The sequence below is a fragment of the Xenopus laevis genome, chromosome 2S (assembly GCF_017654675.1).
Source record: "Xenopus laevis strain J_2021 chromosome 2S, Xenopus_laevis_v10.1, whole genome shotgun sequence".
NCBI lineage: Eukaryota > Metazoa > Chordata > Amphibia > Anura > Pipidae > Xenopus > Xenopus laevis.
Window position 1 is genome coordinate 8,397,252 of NC_054374.1, and position 26,726 is coordinate 8,423,977.

The following is a 26,726-nucleotide window of genomic DNA, read 5'->3' on the forward strand; positions in this document are numbered from 1 at the left end:
AGACTGATGTACTATCGAATACTTCTAAGGTGTCAATAATTTCCTTAATGCCATTTTTTCAATGACAAACCAATTATTCTAAATACTGATAAAGGCATTGTTAAAAAAAACAGTTTTTTAAAAATTTAAAATTTAAAATTATTTGAAAAAGGTGCAGAGGTGCCATTACTTTGACCACGATTACAGTATATGTTGTTGCATGTCACTGTTTTTCTGTTGGTGTGAAAGCCACTTAGCGTTGCTAAATAATGTTTTCTGGGACTGTAGCCAGAAAGGAAAGACTGGCTAAATATCTAGAGGGTCAGTAGCTTAATGTTCAAAGAAAACAAAGTTGATGGAGGTTTTACCTGTTTGCAAATGAATTGCAGAGCCTGAAAGTAAAGGTTGCTAGTAAAACAAAATGTAAAGGTTTATAGGCTTTTTGTCATTTTTTTCTTCTATAAATATTTTTCTGCTTTATATTCGGAGTTAAAACCACGATGCCCACAACTTCTGGGGGACAATGGCCATCATGACTTGGGCTACAAATGGTATAGTAACTGGAACAAAAGCCAATCTTTATATATAGGATGAAACCATTCAGATGGGTGTTAAACAAGCAAAAAGCTGCAGAGTACAATAACATCTCCTGCATATTCACCAGTTTGATTTCCACATGCTGGAGTCACTTTAATGATGATACAATATATTTATTTCCTTAGACATTCAGCTATAAAGGCACAGAATCTTACCTTTCCCGTTCTTGTTCAAGTAGGCTGGTGAATTCATCGCTCTTCTCCATATATTCTGTATGTTTTTGTTTTTCATCCTCCAGCTCATACAGAGTTTGCCTTTGTGACTTCTCCACCAGTAGAAGTTGCTCTAGCATCCTCTTGTGCGTCTCTTTGTGTTTCTCAATAACTTTATCCAGCTATAAATGTACAGAGACATGGTATATGAGAATGTTGTAAATGTCTGTAGTTACAAACCTTGAAATGATTCAGAGGAACAGTAGACTGAAGAAAAAACTGTACATTTAAATATACAGTATATATATATATATATATATATATCTTGCCTAAAACTGAAGAACCTAGAACATTGGTCTTTTTGCTTATCTTCTGCAGGTATATTCCATGTTTGCAATATAATAGTTGCCATTCTGCATCCATTCTATTCACATTCTCTATCTTGATTGTGGGGCACTTAAAGGCAAACTAAAGCCTAACATGGTTAAGGAGGAAGGGCTTTCCAGGGGCACTTTCTTTCATGTAAGTTTTTTTGTTCATGTCTTAAGTTATTGGGAGGCCTGCTTATATAGTGAATAAAGTACCCCCTCTTGTAAAATATAAGGATATTATAAGTTACCGAGGAGTTTCATGACCATATAAAAACACGAGGCCAAAAGGCCGAGTGTTTTCATACAGGTCATGCAACTCCAAGGTAACTTCTAATATCCTCATATTTTTCAACTGGGGGTAATTTATTTATTATAATACACAAGTTTCAGTGAGTCATGTGACAGAAATGACATCAGAACTCACCGTTTATAACTGATGACATCAGAACTCACCGTTTATAACTGATGACATCAGAACTCACCGTTTATAACTGATGACATCAGAACTCACCGTTTATAACTGATGACATCAGAACTCACCGTTTTTAAGGATATAATTTACAAGATATTTATGGCTTTTGTGTATTATAATATTATAACACATATTATAAGGATAAAATATAATAAACATGGATAATTACTGTTATGGTTTTTTTTTTAAACCTAGGTAATCTCTGATTGTTGGTACTGGACATACTACACAACACAGTTATCTCTGTGTGTCCCAGTACCCTCCTTAGCCTTTATATAATTTTTTGCTTGCTAAAACATAAATTGGGGAATTATTTAAAATGCCCATCAGGTTTCCCTACAATCAGGAGTTGACATTTATTAGAGCTGATAGAGTAGTTGTGGCCAGTACAGCTCAGCATCATCTGTCACAATAATTCCTCCTAAATACTTATCACATGCAGGAAAAGTTAATTTTCAAGAAAGTTGTTTAGGAAGTTTAGGAAATTGTCGAACGTTGCCTCAAGTTGGCCTCAGGACTGAGCTGTTAAAATGGCCAAGATTTCAGTGTTCTAAGACACCGCCATACTAATTTTGCTAACCAGCCACAATACATTGTGTTTAGAATCAATAAAAGGAAAATTAAAATTGTTTCCTGCTTCAAAAGGCAGCCAAAGTGCTGACGTCATATTCACATGTCAACTGTGGTTTCTTCCACTCCTTGCCTACAGAGAGAAGTCTTTGTAAATGTCTGAAATATTAGTCCTTCAACATAAAAATGTCTTGCTTTAATTGAAAGCAGATAAGGTTCAGCTGGAAAGGTTAAATCGTAACAAAAGTGCTGTGTCTGAAATGAGAGCAAGCTCACAGGACTTAAGTGACAGCTGCAGAATTAGTAGTAGAAATATATTCTCTGCTATTTTTCATGTCTTTAGATATTATTATTATTTGCCCTAAAAGGGCTTGATATATGCCTGTAAAGCTATTATGAATTAAGATTTATTTTTTACATTATTATCCTTTAGTTGTACAATGAAAAATCCATGCCTTTGAAAGGTATTACTGTACGGCTGAAAATTATTAAGGCACATTTTAAGACACCTAGATTTTTCTGATGTGCAGAATCTATAGAAAAATGGCTGACTCATAAATTTGCCTTTTTGGAAAAGTCCCCATTGTGTTTTTTTTCAGTGCGCCATATTTTGGTGCTGTACTACCACTGGCTAAAGACTTACAGGCACTGGTGCAACATTTACATAGAGCTCATCTTTCACCTAAACCCTAATCCTCCACCCTCCTTACCACTCCATTCGACCACTTACCCCTCAGCTTTATTGCTGGATATTTAACCAACTCTCTTATAGGAGCTAATCTTCTTGCCCACCCTTCTCTCCAGTTTTATTAGCTTGTGCCTATAATCTGTTTTGTATGAGTGGATTTGAAAGGGCTACCCTGCTCCTTCTCAGCTCTGCTACCAGATTTTGCATCAAATATCCATCAGTGGGCTGAGGGCTCTCGAATTTTTTTAGAAAAGAAAAAAATATAACTCTATATGGTCCCTCAAGCTGCCTATATAGAAAAATTGTCTTTGCTCAGCTGTGGACCTCCTGGTGGGCTCTGGAACTGTAGCCCCCCTCATAGAACCAGAATCTGCTCTATAGTAAAACCCAATACATTAAATTCCATATTCATCACTGTATTGAGAAAATATCTTGTGACTTATGTTCTGATGGATGGTAGATATTAGCAATAAAATGAGAAGAATATGCCTTAGAATGCAAAAATAGCACAAAACAATAATTCGGTCACTTACAGGCTGACTTTATTGGCCACTTTATGTGACTTTGTTCAACCATATGGGTGGCCTAATTGCACTTACGAGACTGGTTGGCCCGCAAGTCAAATGATTAGATTACATGAATGCAGAAGGGATGTTTCTTGTCTGGTTTTTCAGTCTTAAGCACCTGACTGTGTGACCAATCTAAATGTTGACTCTCAGAAATTTTGGCCAAGGCCCCACACATAGAGCAAAGGTTTGGCCAGTGTTGTTAAAAATCAGATTTCACACCAAGGGGAAGATTTACTAAAGAGCGAAGTGGCTAACGCTAGTGACAAATCTATAGCATAGTCACCCGCAGGGACATCGCCAATTCACTAACAGGCACAAGCGACCATTCGCTAGCGACCCAGACTATCACTAGCGCAGCTTTGTACCATATTGACAGGTGTATTTTCGCTCCTGCGAATGGGCCTACACCTCAAATTCACTAAAGTGTGGATTTTACTGAACGTTACCTCTTTCGCCAGAGTTGACTTTGCCACGTGAAGTGCATTAAAGCAGCTAGATCTTCCTCAATCACTTACATCATATCCTGTGCGCCAAAAATGCATTAAAGTTCAAAAAACGCTGGCAACTTTTTTTTAAGCGGGATTGCCTGCAAAAGTCCTAACAAACTTTTTTTGGGGAACTGGTTTTCTCCAGAAATTTTCTAACATATGGAACATTAATTTTACAGTGGGCTCATGTGTAGGGCATTACGGTTCCTTGGACTTTGTAAGAAAAAGTGGTAACTTCAAGCATTGGCACCAACATTTATAATAAAGACATCCATACAACTTATGCAAATTGACCTAAGCGCAAGATCACAAGTGAATTTTCTCTAGGCACAAAGAATGCTAGCGCATCTTTGCTATGAAATGCTCGGATTGCCAAAATAACGCTAGCAAAAAGTCACCTAACTTTGCATATTAGTAAATTAGCATAGTGGTAGTGAATTTGCGCCTGATCACATCTAGGAAAGTGTTGCATAACGTTTCTAATCCACTTGGAAGATTCATTATTTAAGGACAGTGTAGGAGAAACTTGAGTAGTGACTGGACCTCAGCCTGCAGCCTAATTAGGGTAAATTTTTGGAAGAATGTTTATTTTCCTATTGTGGTTGATGTGTTAAACATGAGTAATAGCCTCGTTCCCATCGGGGATAGATGCAGTATATTAAACACAATATACCTCACTCATAGGCTTTTCATAGATATCTTCTTGCCACTGTTGGGCATTTGCTTGAATGGCATCTCTCTGAAGGCCATCTAATACTCTTTTAGGAGTCACAAAGCCATAATGAGCTTCCAGCAAGGCCAAGTCAATCTTCTCGGCTTTCAGCACCGATATGACTTCATCCCGAGCCTAAGGAGAGCAATCAGAGTGTGGGAACATATTAATATGAAAAAAAACAAGTTTCTTGTTCAAGTTCAAGTTCAAGTTGAAGTTGACCTAGCATTAACTTAATGTCATTCATCTAAACCGACCATGTTGGAGAAAATAAATCTCTCCCAAATACAAATGTGAACATTTGGCTTCAGATTCAATCCATGTGCACTGCATGACGTTATTGTCCCATTAGGTAATCTAAAGAGAACATCATTTTCCACATGACATAAAAGAAAATAAATATATTTGGCGTTTAATATTGTCTTGCCTGTACTCATCTAATGCAATGGCAAGAGGATATGACCTCTTACAGCATGCATACCATTAGTATGTAATAATGACAGGCTTTTAGATATGATTTATAGTATGATTCAACCGATGCTGGCAAGACAAAGGCGTATATACTGTATGTAAGCCAAACATATAGTCTCTTTATTGAGCAGAGCACAAAATATGACTGACTTGCAGCTCTCCCTCCAGCACGCTCAGAAGGAAGAGAAGGTCATCCCGAGACAGGTCATTTCCCCTTTTGGATGAGGCCTCTGCTTTCATCTCTGATTTGTGGCTCCTTAGGATAGTGTCCGTTTCAGCCACATAATCTCTGTGTTTCTTTCCCTTCCTGATGTACCCAGGGTCAGGCTCCAGTAAATCTGCCTTTTCAGATTTGGTGCAGTGGTGGAGGTTGCCCTTGCAGGTCTTGGCTGGACCCTCGATGCTGTTGCTTCTTGAGCGCATCGTCTGGAATGCTGGGAAAGATAAGAACATGTAACATTTTGTAAGAAATCAGTAATAAAATGTTGGGAATTAATAGCAATTTTAACAAATCTTTCCCTAACTAACATTCAGTTTTGGTCCCCCCAACAAATTTCACTGCTCTGAAACCCAACTAGGGTTGCCACATGGCCGGTAAAATACCATCCAAAGCTTGGGGCAGTATTACAAATATACCAGCAATAACTAGTCCAACACCCTTGGCAAACCTCCAATCCACCCAAACACAACTTCAATCCCCTTCTCCTGGCTTTTCCTATCTCCCACAGACCCCCAACACTACTTAGTCAATTCTCTTTCATTTGGCCTCAGGCAAGCCAGTGCCATCATTATATAACCCTAATTTGGTTACCGTCACTTTAAATAGAAATTAACCCTTGGCAATCCAAGGCTCTGAGTCCCTTTTGCGTATGAAAAGTACTGGGAACTGGGATTTACAGCTCAGTGCCTCCACCTAGGGAACACTGAGGAGCACACCTGAGGGGATTTCCACTAGGAAAAATAAAAAGCACATAGTTTGCAATAAAACAAATATGAACTTTATTTAAACTGTATTTAGTAACTGTAAATGCAAATCACACAATATACAGTAGCCTTTACTCTGGGGAACCTGTCAACCCCTAGCACAGTCTCTCAATGCCACCAATCCCACACCGGGTGGTTAAATGCAGAATCACTCTGGTCAGTTTAATGTCCCTTCCCCAAGAGCTATTATGTCCCCAGGTAGCTACCTGCCCCAAGGCACCTTTCCCTTTGAAAGTAGTAGCTGCTCCCATGTGGCAGGTACACAAGCAAGACCTGTCCTCACCTTGGGGAAACACACTGTGGCCAAAGTATCCACAGGCAGGAGATAGAAACTGGCTCTCCCTGATGCTCAAATACTTTCTCCAGCAGAGCAAAATGCAGCCTTTCCTTTTCCTTCTTCCTGGAAACTCCTTTAATCAACCATGTCATTTCTCCACAGATCTGATTCTCTCTAGCGGCTGCAGGAAACCCTGTACATTTGGCTCCAAAGTCAGGCACTCCCTCTCTCTCCCAATGATACACTGGGGTGCCCAGCCAATCGGATGACTCTCCAGCCTGTAACTGGGCTGGATGATGTCACAGACAGAAAAACAGGGGACGGATTTGTCTGATCCCCTATAATTATTTTACATAGGGGCAGTAATTCTCTGAGCATGTGCCCATGTACTTCTAGTGGCACCTCCCTTCAACTAACATGGAGAATAACCCTTGGAAGTACCAATAATTCCTGCCAACTGACTCCAAAGCACTGTAAAACCCTGATCATTTATTTGTTTCGAATTCTGGAATCTGGGTCAGTGGTCGTGCCCTTGTATGTGATGTACAACTCCCAGCATTTTGTAAAAACAAATCTCTGCTTTGTGTAAGTATGTGTGTGTGTTTTAGGAAAGAGTATAGGATGTTCACTTTCCACAAGGAAAAAAATATTATAAAACATATTGGTCTGTTAAAATGACACACGATGAGTAATAAACGTCTGTGGAGTGAATCTGCTGTTATCCATACAAGGGATATATTGTGTTAGAAACCACATACGCCTTGTCTGGTCAGTTTGTATTAGCATCTCTGAAATTCCATAAAAACATGGGCCACTACTCTAACGCTAGATTGATACATACTGAACATATGTGAGAAGTTAACATTCTCCAAGAAGAAATTCCACCTGGTGAAATCCCACAACAAAATTTGGATCTTCATACCTTAAGTCTACTTATCATATAAACATTAAATAAACCCATTAAGTTGGCCCTGCTTCCAATAATAAAACTGCACCTTATACACGATCCAAACTAAGATATAATTAATCAATTGGAAGAAAAACCAGCCTATTGGGTTTATTTAAATTCTAAAATATTTTCTAGTAGACTTATGAAGGTTTGAAGATCCAAATTACAGAAAGATCTGTTATCTGGAAAACCCTGGATCCCAAGCTTTCTGGATAACAGGTCCCACGCCTGTAGGTTCATTTGACAAAAAGAATGACAGTATTGTGGCCATTTCAAAGGAGAAAATCATGGTAAATTTGTATGTCAAACTATAACCTTTTATCTGCTATGAATGTCAATTTCCAGATTGGATAGAGTACAGGTATGAGACCTGTAACCAAAATGCTCGGGACCTGGGGTTTTCCGGATAACGGATCTTTCTGTAATCTGGATCTTCATACCTTAAGTTTACTAGAAAATCAAGTAAACATTAAATAAACCCAATAGGCTGGTTTTGCTTCCAATAAGAATTAATTATATCTTAGTTGGGATCAAGTACAAGCTACTGTTTTATTATTACACAGAAAAAGGAAATACATTTTTAAAATTTGAATTATTTGGATAGAAATGAAGTCTATGGGAGAAGGACTTTCTGTAATTTGGAGCTTTCTGGATAAGGAGTTTCCGGATAACAGATCCCATACCTGTATAACTCAAACATACAAATTACATACAAATACTGTAGGTGAAGAAGACCCTGCTCATTAAAAGCATTGGGTACATTCCTTTGCTGGCTGTGGGTACTAAAAAAATATATACAGTGGCGTAACTAGATATTACTGGGCCCCACAGCAAATTATTTTTCAGGCCCCCAAAATGTTTAGAGGTTGACTTGTTTCTCCAATATTTATTGAAATTGTATATGAATTAGGGCCTCGTGGGGCCCCTATACCTCCTGGGCCCCCCTACAGCCGCAGGGTCTGCTTCCTCTGTAGTAACGCCCCTGAATATATATAGACAGGGTTGGACTGGCCTGCTGGGGTCCCGGGGAAAAACATGGTGGGCCTCAGCCTCGGTGGGCCCCTAGGCCCTTCGTTTATTTAATTTTGGAGGGCATAATAACATCTGGGAAGGGGACCCAGACTCGAACCCTAAACACTCGCTACTCAACTCCCTGCCTAACCCCAGGCTCACAACAAGGGAGTGGGGTGTGTGGATGGGATGGGGGAGGGGGCTCTGTGGCTGGGAGGCTCAGGGGAAGGTGTGGGGGGCCCCTAAAACTGCAGGTCTGTTGGCCCCTGGGCCCCCCAGTCTAACACTGTATACAGATACCATTGTTTCATTTTCCTACTCCGACATTGTCAAAGTTAATATATTTTATCAATTTAAAGCAAAAGCTAATGGAGGCTAAAGGAGGCGGTGTTTATGAATCATTTTCTTCATAAAGGGATCAAACATAAAAAGTCCAAAGAGGTTGTCTGCCCCTTTGTTTTTTAATGTGTTTTTTCTTCAGAAAGCTTTTTGTGAATCACCGCTCAGTAGTTGTTTCAGTAAAGTGATTACACAAATAAGTTATCTGTTACAATATACAAATGCCAGTGTTCAGGATATTTGATGATATAGTTATAGGCAGCCTGGCAACGTTCCCTCTAATTCCTTCTTCATTATGTGCACAAGAACGTTATTTTGTGAGCACATTTTAAAGAAGAACTAAACCCTAAAAATGGATACGGCCAAAAATGGCATATTTTATATAGTGAACTTATTGCACGAGGCTAAAGTTTCAGCTTGTCAATAGCAGCAATGATCCAGGACTTCAAACTTGTCACAGGGGGTCACCATCTTGGAAAGTGTGTGACACTCACATGCTCAGTGGGCTCTGATTGGCTGTTGAGAAGCTAAGCTTAGGGCTCGTCACTAATTATCCAGCAGAAAATGAGCTTCCCTGGCTGTAATATAAGCTGATGCTACAGGTTTGCTGATTATTCAATTCTGATGCTAATTGCACTGGTTTCTGTGCTGCCATGTAGTAATTATGTGTATTAATTACTAATCAGCCTTATATTGTGACATTTCTATTCTATGTGTACTGTATATTGTGAGTGGCTCCCTAAGCTCAGTAAGTGACAGCAGCACAGAGCATGTGCAGTGAATCAGCAGAAAAGAAGATGGGGAGCTACTGGGGCATCTTTGGAGACACAGATCTTTACTGCTAAAGGGCTGTGATTGCCTTGGGCTGGTACAGAAGCACAAAACATCATGTCCAACATTTCTATCTACTTCTTTAGTTAGGTTTTAGTTCTCCTTTATTCTTTTGTGCACTGTTTTTAAAAACTTTGTGCTCAGGTCAGAATTAATATAAAATTGTATACTTTCACACAAAATGCTTTGTGTGCACCACAACTTGTGCGCTGGCCTAAAAATCTGTGTGCGTGCACAAGCGCACACCTTAGAGGGATTTCAGACTGGTGGCTTAATGGTTAGTATTGTGGCCTTGCATCAATTGGGTCAGTTAGTATTTAGCAAATTTATTGGTGGCTTAAAACGCACTTGGGTGGTTAAATCAGACATAAATCCCTGAGAGTCATTTTTTTTCGGTGTATATGGACATCTATTCAAAGGACTAATTGGACTTTACATTGATTGTAGAGTTCCATGTTTGAGTTAGGCTTGTAGACCCTACATTGACATCTTGACTTTTAGGGGGTTATTTATTAAAGGGGTACTGTCACTGTTTTTTCAAAACACATCAGTTAATAGTGCTGCTCCAGCAGAATTCTGCACTGAAATCCATTTCTCAAAAGAGCAAACAGATTTAATTTTGAAATCTGACATATTGTCAGTTTCCCAGCTGCCCCCAGTCATGTGACTTGTACTCTGATAAATTTCAGTCACTCTTTACTGCTGTACTGCAAGTTGGAGTGATATCACTATCCCCCCTTTCCCCCCCAGCAGCCTAACAATAGAAGAATGGGAAGGTAACCGGATAGCAGTTCCCTAACACAAGATAACAGCTGCCTGGTAGATCTAAGAACAGCACTCAATAGTAAAATCCAGGTCCCACTGAGACACATTCAGTTACATTGAGTAGGAGAAACAACAGCCTGCCAGAAAGCAGTTCCATCCTAACTCTTTCTGAAATCACATGACCAGGCAAAATGACCTGAGATGCACCTACACACCAATATTACAACTAAATACACTTGCTGGTTCAGGAATGAAATGTTATATTGTAGAGTGAATTATTTCCAGAGTAAACAGTGTCATTTAGAAATAAAAACGACATCATAAAAATCACGACAGAATCCCTTTAAAGTCAAATGCCAAAAACTTGAAAAAAAAAATGTTTTTTTACTATAGAATCAGAATTTTCAGAAAAAATCATACGATTCAGATTTTCGCTCGATTTTTCAATTCCAAGAGGAAAAATTTTGGTCTAAATTCAGATCAGTTTCCCCCCATAGGCTGCGATACAGTTTTTAAGTAATAAACAGTAAGATAAGATTTTCTGAACTGAATCGCATCTCAGTTTGTGATAAATCTTTTTCTCACTGAACTGAATCTGGCCCATAGTCTGGAAAGATATTTACCTGTTTATGGTGGATATGGTTAATTCTTCCATATTAAACCTACAGTATGTTATTGATTACTATGGTGTATGCATTTGGGTGTTGGTGAGTTCAGAACAAAGTATTTTTAATGTGTTATTGATGTGTTATTTCTTTGCCCTTCTTGTTCTTCCTTTTGGGAGTACAACATTTAGGACGTACCATACTCCTTGTGTTGTGGCTTTGATGTGAGGCAACTTGTACCCAATTACTGTTTTTATTTTTTCATACAGGACCAGCTGGTTTCAAAGTTTTCCATTACTGTTAGGAATTCTAGATACATATCATTTTAAAATACTTTCCCCTTGTTGCCACTTCTTATGCAATTTTAAAGAGGTTATCTGTAAAGGGAATATGGTTGTTTGCATAAGCCGAAGAATTTTCAGAGCTTCCACATATGGATACAGTTGGCTTTTTGAAACTCAAGATATACATTTTTTATGCATTTATTAGTATTTGTTGCAAGAAACAGGCTTGTAATTTTCCTCCTTTTGAGTGTGCTTAGAGAACTAATGAGATCACAGAGGAGATTGCAATAAATGTCCAATGAAAACCTTCCTCTGGGGGATGAGCAAGGTTTTGATTGGCTCAGTGTGTACTGTGACGAATAGGTGGAACACCAGTTTTATGAGCATTATTTTTATAATAAGCAGAAACTTCCAAACCATTCTCTTTTCTATGGTCAAGACTTGTATTGGACTAGGGCAGACCAGGGACAGACTAGGCCGGCGGGACACCGGGAAAAAACCCAGTGGGCCCCCAACTCTTGTGGCCGACCCAGATCCGCACCCAGAAACAAGTTTGTGCCATGACCTCCCTTTGTCGGGCGGTCGCGGCAAAAACATTGCACGCATGCACTCACACTCGTTGGGTTGTGCCGGCTCAATGCAACGAGTCAGCGTGCCGGCTCAGCAAGGGAGGCCAGAGAGGAGCCCTGGTACAGCAGCCCCGATTGGCCCCGGACCCCCCAGTCCGACTCTGGGGCAGACATAGCATTTGCTCAGGGCTGCCAACCTAAAAGGGAGCTTCTTGGGCAGAAAATATGAATTCCCTTTTCTGTTGATATTCTTAGTTGTACAGTTCTTTGTAATATAGTAATTCAGACCTTGAACATTTTTCTTTTAATTTTACCAAAAAACTAATTCTAACTATTGCCATAACAAGGACATAGTTTTCTTACAATTGGCCTCCATTAATCAACCATTTAAAATAACTCCCACAATTTCTGGACAAGTTAAGTAGAGAAGCTAGCCTGGTTAGGGTCAGAAGGGCTAGAAAGGAGCCAAAAAGCCCTTCACGTGTAAGACATGCAGCATAAAAGTCCTACCCACTTAGATAGTGGATTCTATTAGTTGGGAAGCTCTGCTGTAGAATGATTAAAACTAGGGGTGCACTGAATAAACTATTTTGGATTTAGCCGAACCCCGAAAAGGGAAAGATTCAGCTGAATACTGAACTGAATTCAAATCCTAATTTGCATATGCAAATGAGGGATGGGAAGGGAAAAACATTTTTGACTTCCTTGTTTTGTTACAAAAATTCACTTGATTTCCCTGCCCTAATTCGCATATGCAAATTTGGATTCGGTTTGGCCAGGCAGAAGGATTCGGCCAAATCCGAATCCTGCTGAAAAAGGAAGATTTACTGCAGTTGGATCGTGCCAAATCTTATGATGAATCAGGATCATTATATCATTAGAATGAGAGTTATCTGGGGTAAAAAGAAGATTAATGGTTGATTGTTTTTTTTTTATAGAGGTTTTTATGAAATGTCTAATAACTGCCGTGTTACTGGCACAATCCCTGTTAAGATCATCCTTGTTTTATGAAGAGGATTATGTACGTACAAGGGAACTTGCCCTAAGCTGAATTTCTTGATTGCGTGCAAAGATCCTCACAGAATACTAATGTAGCCGAAAGCTTATTGTACAGTTAAATACAACATACTTATATATTTGAGGGAAATGTAGTAGGCCATAGATAGGGACAACTTCCATCATGTTTAGCAAGGAGATTTGTTTCTGTTGGCCTAGGCTTAACCACAGATACTAAACATTAATCTTAATCACCCTGAACAATGCTTGTTCCGATCCTTTAAATCTTCTATTTACAGGAAACCTTGTAAAACAGGTCATTTTTAGGTAAACAGGCATGTTGTTTGTAATGACATAATGGTTGTTAATTCAATTTAAATCTGTCTTATGTTTGTGCAAAGCCAAGATGATAACGATTATTTCTTGTAAAAAGAAACAGTTGACTGTATATATATATATATATGTAGGGAAGTGTTATTTGCCCTTTCCCTAACTGCATAACCCTGTGACTTTAAATCTGGATCCACCAAAAGCATGGCTGCTGCTTGCACTGCAGTGAGACAGTTTTCAGCCACAGCCTGGCCAATCAGCAAGAAGGATTTGCTTCTGACCTTGTGACCTCTCTGAAAGAAGTTTGGAGCCAAAATGAAAGTGAGGCTTAGGTTAACCAGGAAGAAGAGAAGAGGAAAGCCTGGTCTAATACACTGAGAAGGAAGCTAGGAATTTCACCTATAGAATATTTACCCATATAGGGAATCCCATAGTCAGAGCACAGGGAGTTAGTTAACCCTTTCCAGTCAGCTATCATAGTGAGTGGAACTAGTGCAGCTGCCTGAGCTATTGCTGGGGAAGTAATCCCTGTAGGATAGATAGGACTTCAGCCCTGTAGTGAGTCGCCAGCGTGTACACCGAAAAATTTTTGTATGTAGAGCAGTGATTTTTTTGACCACACCCTTTCTGTGGCCACACCCCCTAATTACCATGTTAATTTTACAAAATTTGGCAGGTTATGAAAGTCTGAAAATATTTCTCCTTATCTAAACTGTTTTTTTGTGTCTGAAAATTGTTACAAAGTCTCTTATTTGCACCTGTTAGCTGTTCTGGGCTCTCTGCCAAAAGCCAATTAAGTGAGAAATTTTGTTTCTTTTTCTGGCTGTTCAGTGCAGAGAAAAGAGGGACTTTCCAGTACAAATGAGGGACTGCGGGTTGAGCTGTCAAAAGAGGGACTGTCCCTCCGAAAAAGGGACAGTTGGGAGGTATGTCACTCGGAGTTGGTGAGACCTTCACTTTACACACCCCGGGGTGGATCAATCTGGTGTTGCAACACATCCCTCTTCTATTACTACTTTGGTATATACCCTCAGACCTCTAGTGTGCACACTCACCATTCTTAAAGTGACAGTGGACATTTTCATACTAAGGGTGATACTTATTATATTGTCTTATATTCATCGTATTATTGTTATTTCACTGTTCTTATTGCATTGCATATATTGCATTTCTAATATTACATATTACTGCATATCTGCCTATTGTGTGGTTTATTGTCTGCTACAATTGGTACCAAAATCACTGCTATTGCAGTTCCCAGGGAGTTGTATGCCACCAATATCTGGTTTTAGCCCTGTGTGGAGGCACTTAACTTATCCAAACCCCGCAAATCTCCCACTTAGCGGAGGCTTGGGATCTATACTGTTAGCGCCACAGTGTGGCCCTGGATATCCCTGCCAAGAAAGGGTTACATATACAACAGGTTTAGTGAGAAGATGTACTACTGATAGGGCTTCTTTCTCTATTTTTATGATGCCTGTTATTTTTCTGCTACTGCAAAACACTTGATGAAGCTTTGGAATGGCACTTAGTAATGAGCATGTAATAAGGATTGGAACAAGGGCTTACTTTATACAAGGTTTAGATGTTCCTCCAATTAGGCAATACTTCAAGCTAAGAAGAGCACTTTACTGAATGCTTCACTGAGTTTAAAACACTTACAGATACAGTCTCAACCGCCAATGGCCATAATATCCAGCTTGGATACTAAAGCCTAAGGGCACCAGTTCATGCAAATTTCTTTGCTACAAACCTAAGTATTGTCCATACCAATAAGGTATGTGTTTAACAGTGATATTTCTTTAAAGGCAGAGGCTCAGCTTCGGGGTGAATAGTCGCCCAGCGACAAATCTCCTCTTCTTCGGGGCGACTAATCTCCCCAAACTGCCTCCTGCCGGCTAGAATGTAAATCATCGGCAGGATGGCAATCAATTTGCTTCGTTTTCCAAAGTAGCGAGAAGTTGCCTCACAAGGAAATTTCAGGCATCTTCGAAAAAGAAACACTACGACGAAAATCATCACCGGTGATTTAGATTCTAGCCGCAGGAGGCCGGGAGACTAAATCTCCCCGAATCTGAGCTCGTGTCTCTGCCCTAAAGCACCACCATTCCTATTATCTTTAGGGGGCTGATTCACTATGGGTTGAATATCGAGGGTTAATTAACCCTCAATATTCGACTAGGAATTAAAATCCTTTGACTTCGAATATCAAAATCGAAGGATTTAGCGCAAATACTGCGATTCGAAGGATTTTAATCCAACGATCGAAGGAATATCCTTCGATCAAAAAAACTTAGGAAAGCCTATGGGGACCTTCCCCATAGGCTAACATTGACTTCGGTAGCTTTTAGCTGCTGAAGTAGGGGGTCGAAGTTTTTTTTAAAGAGACAGTACTTCGACTATCGAATGGTCGAATAGTCGAACGATCTTTAGTTCGAATCCTTCGATTCGAAGTCGTAGTCGAAGGTCGAAGTAGCCCATTCGATGGTCGAAGTAGCCCAAAAAATACTTTGAAATTCGAAGTTTTTTTTACTTCGAATCCTTCACTCGAATTTAGTGAATCGGCCCCCATTGGTGTTTTGAAAGAAGGAGATTCTCAACAAACTGCTAGTCCTTTCACTTTTTTTACTGCAGCTCTTTAGCAGTAATCCTCATGCCTTTTTATATTTCTGTTTAGTCATCGAGTTGAGGGACATAAACCATTTTTGAGTTCTCTGTATATGGTAATAATTTTACTTCTTAGTCAAAAAGTATGACCATACTGAGATCTATTCAAGGCTATTAATCAGCCACCATACTTATAGTATGGAAAACTATACCCCTGAACAATGTAGGTCTCTATAAAAATGTACTGCGTAAAACCGCACATATGTAAATTCACTGTAAAGAAATATCATCTGCTTGGTGTATTATTGTAATATTACTGTATCTTATATATTGGTGGAGCTTTATAAAATAACGCTCCCATTATTACACAGAAAGCAAAATAAATGGTAAGTGCTAAGTACGTTGAATAAATCACTTGTTTTAAAACTAGAGCTTTTAAAGAAAGCTTGTTCTCTGATACCATTTAATATAGACAGAGATTAAAGTGTGTTTTCAGATTATTCTCTTCCCTTAGTCATGCCGGTGCCTACAGTAAAAACCATATTTTTTTATAGATGAAACCCTCCATTACTGATAGATAATGACAGAGCAGTAGCAGAAGGCACCAGTTAGTCTCATGGATTCAGGATAACTTTGTAGTGAACTGTAAGATTTGTGAAACTCTACCTCAGCAGGATCTTCCCACTTCTTGTATGATAAATAAGCGCTGATACCAGGTTCCTACCAGTCCTTCTCACACTCCCCCAGATGTTAGAAAGAAAGTGGAGGTTCTTAACTTGAACACATTATGTATCTTGATGTTTACCAGCTCATAATATTATCTCCTGATATTTTCAGATGTTAGTTAGTGCCTGTCTAACTCTTATCTTTTACTTGCTGTATGTGACCAATAACTTATGCCTATTCCAACTTCAGAGTTTTGAACTTTTTAGGACTATTTTTTCTATAACAAGGACTTACAGTAGTGAACATAGCATTATGAAGGGATCATTGTGAAGGATCATTACAAAGACAGCCTCAGCAAATCATCAGGTTTCAATAAAGGCACTTGCGTCTTGAATTTGTTCATTTTGGAACCCTACCAGTCTTTTTGGAAGAATCATTCTATGCAAGAACCTACACTAGCAAGCATGAAGGCTCGTTATGAAGGGATTATCAAGGGAAAATCAACGGCATTCAATAAAGGTACTTGCATCTTGCAATTGTGCATTTTGGAACCCTATCAGTCTGTGTAATTTGCTTTCAACTACCACTTTGAAGGGGAGAAATACTTCATTTTGGAACTAAATACAGCCCTGGTGCCCATGCCATGTACTGCTCTTGCCATGTATGGATCATTCTACCCAAGGTGAATACCTTAGGAGGTTGAACCATGTATAGTCTTAAGAAAATAATCCATTAGGCCCATGAAAATACCATTTATCTAGGTATTCCATAAAAGGTGCCCTCCACTGAATCACGAGACAACAGTGTGAGGGCACCAGACAGCTACTGACCCAACAAATACACCGCAGTTTTTATATGGACCATGAAAGAGAAGCGTTCATTACTGATCTTACAGTTTGGTGTCCCTAATGGTCTGGAAATGCCCTTTTCATATAAAAAATGGCCAATTTTAAAATCTCATGAAGAACAAATAATAACTCCCAAGGCAAAAACTGGGCTTCTTTGTCTCTGGAGGAGCTTTTGTACAATTCACTGTGGATCAATATTTTCAGTATAATGAAAGGTTTGTTGTGAATCAAATCCTATGTTGTTTTTAGTGATTTGCGGGCCGACCCGATACCCGCGAGTCCTGGGATGTCAAAAATTATTTTATAATCGGGAGTCCATACATCTGATTTCCGTTTATCTTTACACATAGCCAGAGGGACATGCCCCGGTTCCAAAGGCAATCAGCACGCAAACATTTTTATATCAAAAGATATATGTCCCAAGGCTTATTTTCAGAAAAATTAATTATTTATTAGTATTCACATTTTAAATAGGTTTTTGATACATACTGACCCCACATGGCCTAGCTTGCGCGTTTCGTACCCTCCGGCACTTAGTCATAGGTGTCGGGATGTCGCCAAATGAGCGGATCTCTCTCTGATATGCCAACATGGGCACAATGCTGCCAATACAGGCGATCGGATCGCGGGACTGCATCAACAAATAGATGCGGGCATGATCCAACGAGATTTTTTACCCTGCCTGATCAACATCTGGCTGACTTTCGGACAGATATTGATCGGGGACGCCCCTCGGATGGCCCCACACACGGGCCAATAAACTGCCGACTCGGTCTGTCGACAGCTTTTATCGGCCTATGTATGGAGGCCTTTAGCTGGAGCTACTCCGTATCTGAAGGCAGGTTTAGCTTCTCTGGAAATGATCTATATGCGGTGCCATCCTGTATTAACAGTACAATGTATGGTAGTGACGGTTACATTTCCAATGAAGTCGAGCAGACTATCCCTCACCAACAATCTGTTTTACTCGTTCACATTTCAATCATTCCCATGGAAACCAATCTTTTATTCATACAAAATTTTGCTCAATCCCAGAAATTACACATTTTTACTCTAATGTAGTGTTATCTGTAACCTCATTTAAAAAACATTTCAACTAGGGATGCACCGAATCCACTATTTTGCATTCGGCAGAATCCTTTGGGAGAGATTCGGGCGAATACCGAACCGAATCCGAACCCTAATTTGCATATATAAATTAGGGGTGGGAAGGGGAAAACATTTTTTACTTCCTTGTTTTGTGACAAAAAGTCATGCAATTCCCATCCCGCCCCTAATTTGCATATGCAAATTAGGATTCGGTTCGGCCGGTCAGAAGGATTCAGCCGAATCCAAATCCTGCTGAAAAAGGCCGAATCCTGGCCGTTCCTGAACCGAATCCTGGATTCGGTGCATCCCTAATTTCAACCCTTATTTAAAAAAAAAACTGTTTAAAATATTTAAAGAAATAGTGCACTCCGTATATTAGAAGTTTAAGTTGTGGCCTGTATCGAATTTGCTGGCACGTATTCTCTTAATTTTTAGATGATTCTATGAATAAAAAACATGGAGGATTTCCAATAAAGAAACAAAATCCCTTCTCATCTCTGGGGCAATCTTATATTATCCTGAAGGCATCTTGAGAAAAGAGGCGCATGTTTTCACTTCATCATGCTTTTAGTCATAACATATTTAAAGTCTATTAGAAATAGGTTAAGCCATTCCAGAACTTCCCATGTGAAAGAGAGCACCATTGGGAGTTGGGCTAGTAAATGTAATGGTAGGCCTTAGGAATACAGGCACAAAGCTCAGAGAAGGGCAGGGTTATATCCAATATCAAGAAGCCCACCAAAACATACAAAAAGAGTCCCTGCCTCATGTACCAATTGATTCAGCTGCCTTAAAACAATAAATGTGCATGTTTTAATGATTATATTATCGAAAGTTTATTTTTAGGTCCTGGAAACTCGGCACATTCCAGAATCGGATGCCAATAGCTGTTTTGTGTTACGGTTCAACGTTTATTGATTCCAACTGTATTATGTCACCTAAAGCTGGCCCACATTAGGCTGAAGCGTTTCCGATGTTAGAAGTTGATCTTTGACTTTTTAGGGTTTATGCTCAGCTCAGCATGCAGGGGAATTATCCACACTATTCAGCTTTATTAAGAGCAGATGTGCTGTATTTTACTTGCTATACCAACGTGTTGAAATGGCACGTCCCATGAGGGGACTGTGGGTAAACGTACAAGCAGGTCCGTACCATGGGCTGTCAAGGTTTATCAGAAATATCTCATCTTGTTTATATGGGCTCTTGAGTGGCACTATCTGAAAGAAATCAATAAAGGCTTCAATCCCGTTGTTTTTACTGCTCATAAATATGTCTTTAAAAATAAATGTCAAACTCTGAATCGGGTTTAAAGGAATACAACCGATTCATTGATTTCTGGATAGTACAATGGCAATACAGTGTTAGAAAATGTTTTGTACAGGGCAACCCACTGCTATAAATTAGGAATGCACTGAATCCACTATTTTGGATTCAGCTGAACCTCCGAATCCTTCGCGAAAGATTTGGCTGAATACCGAACTGAATCCGAATCCTAATTTGCATATTCAAATTAGGGGTGGGAAAGGGAAAACATTTTTTACTTTTGTGACGAAAAGTCACGCGATTTACTTCCCTGCCCCTAATTTTTATATGCAAATTAGGATTCGGTTCGGCCAGGCAGAAGGATTTGGCCGAATCCTGCTGAAAAAGGCCGAATCCCGAACTGAATCCTGGCTTCGGTACATCCCTACTATAAATAAAATAATAAATATATAAATCATATAGTCAGTCTCAGGATTGGTCTTCATTGCCATCTGTCCTGATAAAGTGCATAAATATAATATAATGACAACTAGAAGATGGTTTCGTTAATTGACATTGTACAAGGGAGACGCAACCCGTTGTAGAGCTCATATCTGCTATATGTACCCCATTATGCCCTTGTACAAAGCTAACCACATAGTAGATGGTTTTAGGATATGTGAGCCAGCAGATATAGCATACCTCCCAAAATTCTGCAAATAGAAAGAGGGACAAAAAGATTTCCTGAGCGTATTGCAGCAAATTATTTGACCACGCCCATTTTCCTAATTACCATGTTAATTTTACAAGGTTGTGAATGTGTGAACACATTTCTGTAGGTTTTTATGTGTTAATACAGTTTTGCTAATGGAACTGAAGTGCACTTTAAGCTGCAAGTCACAATTACCCTAAGAGACCTGCTTATGTTACATTTTTACAATTACTTATTTGCTTTTCAGAAATTGTTACAAAAGTCTCCAAGTATCTATTCTGGGCTCTCTGCCAAAAGCCAATTAAGTTAGAAACTTTGTATCTTTTTCTGGCAGTTCCGTGCAGGAGATCAAACAGAAAGTCGGGACATTTCAGTAACAAGCTGGGACTGTGGGTTGAGCTGTTAAAAGCGGAACAAAAACGGGACATTTGGGAGTAGTGATGTGCGGGTCGGGTTTTTTCCTGACCTGCACCCTCCCTCCACCCACGCCCGCCCGAGCCCATCTTTTATAGACCCGCAACGACCCACCCTGCCAATGATATCACAAAAGGGGCAAGCAGGCGTGCGTCTATAAAAGTTCAACCCGGAAGTCGGAAGCCGGAAGGGTCCCACAGGTATAGGGATAGGGATATAGTGCAGTTTAGCTATGTATTTGTACGACTGCAGAGCAAACCTTCAGTTTAAAGACTTTCGGTTGCAGCTGGATCATTCCACTGACCCTGTTGTTCATCGAGCTACTTGGTCTTGCTTTTAAAGGAGAACTAAAGCTTAACTAAAGAAGTAGGGTAGAAATGTTATACATGATGTTTTGTGCTTCTGTACCAGCCCAAGGCAACCACAGCCCTTTAGCAGTAAAGATCTGTGTCTCCAAAGATGCCCCAGTAGCTCCCCATCTTCTTTTCTGCTGATTCACTGATTCACATGCTCTGTGCTGCTGTCACTTACTGAGCTTAGGGAGCCACTCACAATATACAGTACACATAGAATAGAAATGTCACAATATAAGGCTGATTAGTCATTAATACAGATAATTACTACATGGCAGCACAGAAACCAGTGCAATTAGCATCAGAATGTAATAATCAGCAAACCTGTAGCATCAGCTTATATTACAGCCAGGGAAGCTCATTTTCTGCTGGATAATTAGTGACGAGCCCTAAGCTTAGCTTCTCAACAGCCAATCAGAGCCCACTGAGCATGTGAGTGTCACAGACACTTTCCAAGATGGTGACCCCCTGTGACAAGTTTGAAGTCCTGGATCATTGCTGCTATTGACAAGCTCAAACTTTAGCCTCGTGCAATAAGTTCACTAAATAAAATTTGACATTTTAAGTCATAATAATTTTTAGGGTTTAGTTCTCCTTTAAGTGAATTAGCTAAGCAGTGAGCCACGATTAAATTGTAAGGAGTTTCAGTCAAAACTAGTGATCACACAAGTTAGTATCTAACACAATTGTAACCCAAGTGCAAATATGGACCAAGAAATGTAGGTGAGAGTTAACTTGCCATTTGCACATTTAAATGAATTCCTCCTACTGGGACGGGAAGGGGTTAAAAATATTTCAATTGGAAGCAGAACATGGGTGAGTAACGTAATCGCCCTGTGGGATTCACTTTAAGGCTCTGATGAAATCGATCATTCATTTCTACGTTTCACCCCTAAGCTATGAAATGTATCTCAGTTTCATTACAATGTGCCAGTCTTTTTCACCAGGGCCAAATGCCTATGGGTGATATGCAGCCACTGAGCCAAGGTAACACAAAACTTGCCGGTGTTATCCTCGTTACCAAGGGCTGCATCAGAGACATTATACAGACAAATTCATTCTGGAACTGATCAGCCATGCCTCTGCAATCTCTCCCCCATGTTTCCTATAAACTTAAGGCTTTATTTTTTCCTTCTACTTTTATAGACATGTTCAGTTCTCAGTCTTTTACAATGTAATATGTTTCTTAAAGGCGGAATTATCGCAAAAATGAAAATATAAGCTTCATAAATATTCTGCATCATTTCTGAAATAATCAAGTTTATCTTCACTATTCCTCTCTCAGTATCTGTTTCTCTTCATTCTGTCTTCATGCAGCAGTTGGGTGTCAGATATTCATTGACAGTTAGATCCAATATATCTAATAGGGGGCTCCTTTTGCCTAGAAGATGTATTAGAGCTCACTGATTCCAGTAATCTTTTGTACCTGCCTTTTGCACAATTTCTGCATGTAGAGAGACAGGATTTCTGGTGAATTTAATAGAGTAAGCTCTAATACATCTTCTAGGCAAAAGGAGCCCCCCTATAAGATATATTGGATCTAACTGTCAATGAATATCTGACACCCAACTGCTGCATGAAGAGAGAATGAAGAGAAACAGATGCTGAGAGAGGAATAGTGAAGATAAACTTGATTATTTCAGTATCAGTACAGAATTTTTAATTGATTATATTTAGAAAACATCTTATTTCGATATGCTGAAGCTTATAAAAAATGTAATTTTCATGATAGTTCCCTTTTAACTTATAACCAACCTGATTTGATGTTATCACAGATAGGAGAGGATGACTCGGTTCTGTCTTCATGCAGCAGTTGGCTGTCAGATATTCATTGACAGTTAGATCCAATATATCTTATAGGGGTCTCCTATTGCCTAGAAGATGTATTAGAGCTCACTCTATTAAACTCACCAGACATCATGTCTCTCTACATGCAGGATTTGTGCAAAAGGCAGTTATTTTGTTAGATTTTGTTTGTACTTGAATCAGTTATTTGAATGAGCTCTAATACATCTGCTAGGAAAGGAGCCCCCCTATAAGATATATTGGCTCTAACTGTCAATGAATATCTGACACCCAACTGCTGCATGAAGAGAGAATGAAGAGAAACAGATGTTGAGAGAGGGATAGTGAAGATAAACTTGATTATTTCAGTATCAGTACAGAATTTTTAATTGATTATATTTAGAAAATGTCTTATTTCAGTATGAGGAAGCTTATAAAAAATGTAATTTTCATGATAGTTCCCTTTTAACTTATACCGAACCTGATTTGATGATATCACAGATAGAAGAGGATGGCACTGTTCTGTCTTCATTCAGCAGTTGGCTGTCAGATATTCATTGACAGTTAGATCCAATATATCTTATAGGGGGCTCCTTTTGCCTAGAAGATGTATTCAAGCTCACTCTATTAAACTCACCAGACATCATGTCTCTCTACATGCAGAATTTGTGCAAAAGGCAGTTATTTTGTTAGATTTTGCTTGTACTTGTATCAGTTATTTGAATGAGCTCTAAATTCATCTGCTAGGAAATGAGCCCCCCTATAAGATATATTGGATCTAACTGTCAATAAATATCTGACACCCAACTCCTGAATTAAGACAGAACCGTTCCATCCTCTCCTATCTGTGATATCATCAAATCAGGTTGGGTATAAGTTAAAAGAGAACTATCATGAAAATTAAATTTTTTATAAGCTTCAGCATACTGAAATAAGACGTTTTCTAAATATAATCAATTAAAAATTCTGTACTGATACTGAAATAATCAAGTTTGTCTTCACTATTCCTCTCTCCCCCTATAAGATATATTGGATCTGTCAATGAATTTCTGACACCCAACTGCTGCATGGCGGCCAATTTCTCATCTATACGTATTTACGGCGCTGTATGCTGGTGCCGTAATTGCGCTGCGTATTGACAAGCAGTACGGCTACATTCTGCACGTAATTTTTCGCAAATCTTTACTAAAATTCTTATGAGTGGAATTGTGGGAAATGAGAAAAAATGCATGCAGGGAAAAGAAAACTACCGGCTGAAAAACGCATATTCTCTGCGCATTTTTAAAAATGAAACGTAAAAACGCCGCGTGTGACCTCGCCCTAAAGCCTCGGGAAGAGGCGACAGGAAGAAACAAGCGTTTTCCGCGTTCCCGTGTGCCGCCGGCCTCAGGATTATTTCATACACTTACCTCCCTACTCAGCAGAACAAACACTTATTATTTCATTATGTGAGTGTTTTTACTAGCCCAAGCAAAGTGGGTGCTATTTATATCAGCGTATATAAACACCAGGGTGCCTGCACAGTAGCAAATTACCAAACAAGTGAAAGATTTTACACACTTAAATGCTGTTTTTTTTTCCTGCCATTATCTGACAATAGGATGTATTTGTTCTGCTCCGACCTATTCCCCGGCTCCCTGTAAATCAGACATTCCTGCTGGTTTACATCAGAACACAATGATTAATGCCGGCTGCTCTCAGAGAGATGACGTACAGGCTCAGGCAAAGTTTACCTGAGAATTATCTCCTGTGCGTGAGTCATGTGCTGAGACTTTGCTTTCCTCTGTTCTTTAATATGCTTAAATCACGCTTACCTCACCCAAGGCAATTTCTTCTACTCTTTAACCCTCCCAGTTGAAATAAAAAGCTCTAGCAAAGGGGATAAATAACAAGCTGAGAACGAGCATCAGTGACAGCTGACTGATTTCTAGATAAAGCCCTGAAATGTTAGGGTAAGGACACACGCTAAGGGGCCGATTCATCAAGGGTCTAATATCGAGGGTTAATTAACCCTCGATATTCGACTAGGAATTGAAATCCTTCGACTTCGAATATCGAAGTCGAAGGATTTAGCGCAAATACTACGATCATTCCTTCGATCGAACGATAAAATCCTTCGAATCGAACGATTCGAAGGATTTTAATCCAACGATCGAAGGAATATCCTTCGATCAAAAAAGTTAGGCAAGCCTATGGGGACCTTCCCCATAGGCTAACATTGACTTCGGTAGTTTTAGGTGGCGAACTAGGGGGTCGAAGTTTTTTTTAAAGAGACAGTACTTCGACTATCGAATGGTCGAATAGTCGAACGATTTTTAGCTTGAATCCTTCGATTCTAAGTCGTAGTCGAAGGTCGAACTAGCCCATTCGATGGTCGAAGTAGCCCAAAAAAACCTTCGAAATTCGCAGTTTTTTTACTTCGAATCCTTCACTCGAATTTAGTGAATCAGCCCCTAAGTTTCGGAGAGATTTAGTCACCCGGCGTCAAATAGCCTCTTCTTCGGACGACAAGCCTTCCCACTCGGAGCGCTTCGTTTTCTGAAGTCGCCAGAAGTTTCCTCAAGAGGCAACTTCGGGCGACTGGAAAACAAAGCGATCCGAGTGCCATCCCGCCGGCAATTTAGATTCTAGCCGGCATGAAGGCTTGTCGGGGAGATTAGTTGCCCCATAGTAGAGGCGATTTGTTGCAGAGCGACTAAATCTCCCTGAATCTTAGCGTGTGTTCTTACCCTTAAACTCACTCAATGGAATCCATACTTCCGATCATTTTCACATGAATAGTTTGCCTGGTCCCAGAGGCATACACTTCAGTGTCACATATTCCTTGATGTCACTGCACAAACCCAATAACGGCTGAAATACGCAAGAGGTTTTCTTGAAGGACCTTAGATGATTTCTCGCATCCTACAAGTTGCATGTAGTAGGGAAGATTATAAGGTTAAAGGAGAACAAAAGCATAAAATGTAGTAGTCCTAAAAAAAAAACCCTCCATAATGCACCTTTGTGTCACCCCAGTACAGTCCTGTTTACCTTTAAATGTGCCCAAAAGGCAGAGTAGAGCAGTGGGGTTGTCTGGTCCCATCTTTCTCTGAAGAGTATACACATTTAGGGGCAGATTTATGAAGGGTCGAAGTGAATTCGAGGGAATTTTCGAAGTAATATAATTTTAAAATTCAAAGTAATTTTTTGGATACTACAAATAGGATACTACGACTTCGAATTTACCGCGACTAGAAGTAAAAATCGTTCGATTATTCGACCATTCGATAATCTAAGTACTGTCTCTTTAAAAAAACTTCGACTTCAATACTTCGCCAACTTAAACTCGCCGAAGTTAAGTTGAAGGATTTTTAGGGAAAATCGTACGATCGTACCATAAAATCGTTCGAATCGTTTGATTCAAAGTACGATCGGAGTACAATCGTACTAAGATCGGAATACGACCATAGGATGTATAAAATCCTCTGACTTCGAATGTAGGAGGATTCTATTCGATGATCGAATTTCGAAGTTTTTTCTACTTCGAAATTCGACCCTTGTTAAATCTGCCCCTTAAAGTTAGGTCACTTCAGAAAGCAGATTAAGTGGCACAAGGTGGCCTTGCTATGCTACATTGTTTTTTGGGAACAGGCAGGGCAATTTGGGCAGTTCTGGGGGTGGGGTCATTGGTATGGCTTTGCATGGAGGCATCTCCAGGGCCACTACATCTTATTAAAGAAATTGAACGGAGAGCACATATACTTTAGCCCAGGTCCAAACCACAAGTTTTTATCAGGGTGGTGGTGCCTCAGGATAACCAATACAATAAAAAACAACAAAGCCCAAAAGATTGGACCGTTTTTATTGACAATAATAGTCTATCTAGGGCTCATATCTCATTGGTGTTATGAACATATACAGCAAACCCATATACATATATATTACACCTTCCCTAGGTTATGTGATATCAAAGGGGTGCTTCACCTTTAACTTAATTTTTAGTATCTTATAGAATGGCCAAT

The 26,726-nt window shown here is 39.5% G+C and overlaps 1 protein-coding gene across 1 annotated transcript in view; it reads right to left on the bottom strand.

Annotated features, from left to right (window-relative positions):
* Positions 1-26,726, bottom strand: part of LOC108709197 (filamin A-interacting protein 1-like) — a 138,300-nt gene that overhangs the window by 106,917 nt on the left and 4,657 nt on the right. Inside the window, exons 2-4 of the mRNA XM_018248828.2 lie at positions 5,220-5,503; positions 4,560-4,733; positions 732-910 (exon numbers count right to left, since the gene is read on the bottom strand). Coding sequence (XP_018104317.1) covers positions 732-910; positions 4,560-4,733; positions 5,220-5,492 — 626 coding nt within the window. The 5' untranslated portion in view covers positions 5,493-5,503. The remainder of the gene's footprint in view (positions 1-731; positions 911-4,559; positions 4,734-5,219; positions 5,504-26,726) is intronic.